The sequence below is a fragment of the Octopus bimaculoides genome, chromosome 2 (genome assembly GCF_001194135.2).
Source record: "Octopus bimaculoides isolate UCB-OBI-ISO-001 chromosome 2, ASM119413v2, whole genome shotgun sequence".
NCBI lineage: Eukaryota > Metazoa > Mollusca > Cephalopoda > Octopoda > Octopodidae > Octopus > Octopus bimaculoides.
Genome location: NC_068982.1, coordinates 17,354,861 through 17,359,326, shown reverse-complemented (window position 1 = coordinate 17,359,326; position 4,466 = coordinate 17,354,861). Strand labels below are relative to the sequence as shown.

Below are 4,466 nucleotides of genomic sequence, written 5' to 3'. Positions count from 1 at the left end.
TATATATATATATATATATATATATATATATATATATATATATATTATACATACATGCACACATATTATATGTAAGGCATTGCACAGATAGGGCCTATGTAAAGAAGTGACAAGAAAGGACGGGGAGAAAACTTTGTAATTATAAATAAAATAAAATTACTCTTGAAGGCTTTTAAAAATGTGTGCGTGTTTAAGTGTGTGTGAGTGTGTGTGTGTATGTTTAGCGCAAGGCCAATTTTGATTGGACGACCCGATGACAAAAAGCCTTCCAATCATGACCACTGCTTCTTTATTCCAAGCATAGTGCACCCTGAATCACATTATCCAACATTTTTTTCTTTCTATTTTTTTTTACTAAGATGGTAGGGTGTGATCAAGGGATATTTCACTGCTATTTCTCACACATCAAGCAATCATGGACAGATGTAAATTTGTTCTTGGGTGGTCATGTGTTTCACACAGTTCCATTTTTACTTTAGTTGGATTATTTATTTATTGACTTGTATTTCTTTTACCATTTTCTCTCCATTAATATCACATATAGCTCCAAGGGATTTCACAAAGATAGTCGAGTAATTACAGCATACTGTTTCACAAAGGCAATAGCTGAAAGTTCCTTGCAAAATTCTTCCAGTACAATCACAGCAGACATTTCATTGAAAGTTTCTGTGTCCATGCTGCACAATAAAAGAAAAGAGCAAAATTTAATAAAACATAAATCTATAACAAAGGTATCTAAAGATCTTAACAAACGAGATAAACATGCACGTGTGTGTGTGCTTGAGTTTGGTAAAAGTTCTGTATTCAGGAATCATCATCATCATCATTGTTTAACGTCTGCTTTCCATGCTAGCATGGGTTGGATGATTTGACTGAGGACTGGTGAACCAAATGGCTACACAGGCTCCAATCTGATCTGGCAGAGTTTCTACAGCTGGATGCCCTTCCTAACGCCAACCACTCTGAGAGTGTAGTGGGTGCTTTTACGTGCCACCTGCACTGGCAACGAACTTGCTCGAATGTCTTTTCATGCGCCCTACAAGCAAAAATATATCTGAACGGTGCAAGACCTAATTTTACATCTTTAACTTGTGATAACAAAGTAAGGTAGTGATTTGGCAGAACCATTCAGTGCCTGTGCTGATGCCACCTAAAAACCACTGGTGCTGGCGTTACATAAAAGGCCCCTGTGCCAGCACCACGTAATAAGTACCCAGCCAGTACCACACAAAGAACACTTGTGCTGGTACCACATGAAAAGCACCCAATACACTGTAAAGTGGTTGGCATTAGGAAAGGCATACAGCTGTAGAAACCATGCCAAAACAGACGACTGGAGCCAGGTGCAGCCCTCTAAAACCACCCCAACCCATACCATCATAGAAAACAGACATTAAATGATGATTTAAAGCATTAGATAGAATGCCTTGCTTTAACTGTCTGACCTTCAAGTTAAGATTTCAACTTGCCTTTTATCAATTTGTAGTCAATGGAAAGTAAAAAGTTCAAGGCAATGGTTTAGTGGAATTATTAGAACATCTGAGAAAATGACTTGCAGTATTTGCTATGTCTCTTTATGTTCTAAGTTCAAATTCCACCTTCTATCATCAAGCTTCCTTGCACTGGAGAATAGGACATTCAGGACGTGGCTATCAATGTTGGGCCTCCAATGTCAGCTGGAGTGGTATATCAATTAGAACAATGTTTTTGTCGCATCAGTACAAAAAACAGGGCGGCTCTAAGCCATGCAGGATAAATGGCAGAGTAGAAAAACAATTCAGACAGTTAGGAAGAAAATTTGGCAAAGAGATGCCTATAATAGAGTTTACTCTGTTGTAAACATTCAACCAAATTTTCTGGTTCCATTTTTATTCACATTTTGTTTTTTCAGACACTGACCAAGAGGTCAGTGGTTCTCAACCATTTTTTGTCAATGGACTCCTTTGATTTGTATTTTAATCCAGTGGCCTCTTAAAGCCATTCAATATTTCAAAAATCCTATTATATTTTTATAATTAAATATTATTAGAAATTGTTGCCTCTTAAAATAAAATCATGATGGAAGGTTTTTAATGTAAATGTGAACATTTTAAGGTGGGAGGTTTCCTATCACAGAAGCAGAGATAGTTTGGAAAGAACAGTTATCTAATGGAGTAAAACTGCACCCCCACCCAACACACTGGACATTTGCATAATGCTGTTGTGAATGATTAATTGACAATCTTAGGAAAATATTATCGAATACTGATAATTTCCTTTGACACCTTTGTTACCATATTTCTGTTGAGATGCTCTGTGTTTCTTTCAATTAATTTTAAATATAACAAAGAATTTAGTAAAATAACTTAGTTATCATTATGCTAGTGTTAGGAACATAAATTGTGACTAAGGTTTGATGGAAGATTTTAATTCAAAACTTATGAAAACAAGACATTGGTACTACAGAGCCAGAGGTGGTTTCAGGCAGGTTGGTATCAAAAGGGTTAAGGAAGCTGATATGTCCCACATTATGACAACATAACTTTGTCGTCTGTGTGACTGGCCCGTATGGCGTACCTCGCAGACTGACACCGCTTGCTGTGTGTGTCCACTATATATCAGTAGTGGAAATGCCCACTACTCACTTGGGAGTGTCTGCCACAACAGTTCCCCGCTTTGAGATTTTTCTTTAGTTCAGTTCTGTGTTAGTCTTATCTGCCACTGCTTGTAGTTAAACTCCTTGTCGCCACTGACATGTCCTTGCCGACTGACACCACTTGCTGTGTCTGTCCACTATTTATCAGTAGTGCAACAATTTACTTCTTACTTGGGGAAGTCCGCCACAACAGAAGCATAGCAAATGTTTAACCAAATAAATTATAATTATGATGAAAGAGTCTATGCTTTTCTTTCTATATTTCTATTAGCATTTACATATTGACATACAGTACAAACATATTATAAACAGCATGTACGTGTGTATATATATAAGATGTGGGACAAAGATTTTGTATGTATGCATGAACATATGTGTGTGCCTGCATGTGGATGAGGCTTAAAATGTTTTTGACTCATTACAACGTCTAACACACACACACACACACACAAATAAAACAGGATGTCACCAATTGACTTAATCCCATTATGTTACTGTAATACATTAGTAAAAAAAGCATAGTCCATCTTTATAACATGAATATCATTATGTCTGAGATATGTTGACAACCAACATATTTTTAATTATGCATACAAAACCCAGAACAATCTGGGAAGCTAGGATTAGAAGTCCATGTTATCATTAGAGATAAGAACAGAATATGTTTAGTATCAAGTGCAAAGAGAATTTTTCTAATCCACAAAAATTCAAGGTTTTATAAGGGATTAAAAAAAGGTAAGAGAAAATTAAGAGAAAAAAAACAAAACAAAGATTTTTAAGTGGCCAGTAAAATATGTATCTGATGGATAAAAAAAAGGAAAAAAAACTAGGTTTCTAGACTAGTGAATAAATAGACATCTTACGGTAATGAAGAAATAATGCACAGTTGGACAATTTTTCGGCATAATGCTAAATGAAAGCCAAAGGTCTAACATGAAATGTTTATAAATAATGGTTGTGGTAATGTTGACAGTGATTCATTTTTATTAACACCCACCCCCATACAGAATGACAGGAAAACTAACCCTGATTAAATTTGAACACAGAAACATCTTTCCTCTATCATAACGGCAGAAACTGTTTCTAGCATTTTTGCAATTAAACAGTTCAACAAGATGTTGCCACATGGCCACCATTCCACATTTCTGTCGGTGGTTCAGTGGTCCAGTGGCAGTTGGAAGTATTTGTCTCAAGGGAAGATAGTGGTATGTACAGTATTAATTGACTTCAACACTAGGCTACAACACTCCTGGCATGTGACTTCACGTATCAAGATTCAACGAACAATTAGCTTTAACGAGGTTGACATTCTATTGCACATTATTGAGAGTTATTGATGATCTAATTAGAAGACAATAAACGTGTGCGCATGAATGACATTTGTGTAGTCCTGGCAACAGCAGAAATGATCAGGATAGAAATCAAAACATGATTCAACATGACTGAACACCCTGGCAATTGTTGACTCTAGCATCAAATCATGTTTCTAGATATCCTGGATATTCTATAGCATGTACAGAGACAATTTCACATCTGATGCCCACAGACCAAACCTTATAAAAACACCTGCTCACCGCTATGTCTTCTGGCTCTACACGAGTCCTGAAATAGAGTAGCGTTGCATCATGACTGTTTCAAATGCCACCTTATTGCACAAGATGAAATTAAGAGCAAATTCCAATCACAGCTGGTAGCAAACACCTATACCTAAACTAGCAGAATTATTCAACAGTTTCAGGATACTGGAAATATTCCATGGCTGAAGCCATACTCTAAAGGTTACTTTAAAAAGGTAAAAAAGAAAAAGAGAGAGAGAGAGAGGTGTCATGAT

At 36.3% G+C, this 4,466-nt stretch overlaps 1 protein-coding gene across 5 annotated transcripts in view; it reads right to left on the bottom strand.

Annotated features, from left to right (window-relative positions):
- LOC106867784 (FHF complex subunit HOOK interacting protein 2A) overlaps positions 1-4,466 on the bottom strand; it is a 115,964-nt gene continuing 111,498 nt past the window's right edge. For all 5 annotated transcript variants that reach the window (XM_052975820.1, XM_052975828.1, XM_052975823.1 and 2 more), the window contains one exon: positions 1-677. In XM_052975820.1, the coding sequence (XP_052831780.1) occupies positions 557-677 (121 nt within the window). In that variant the 3' untranslated portion in view covers positions 1-556. The remainder of the gene's footprint in view (positions 678-4,466) is intronic.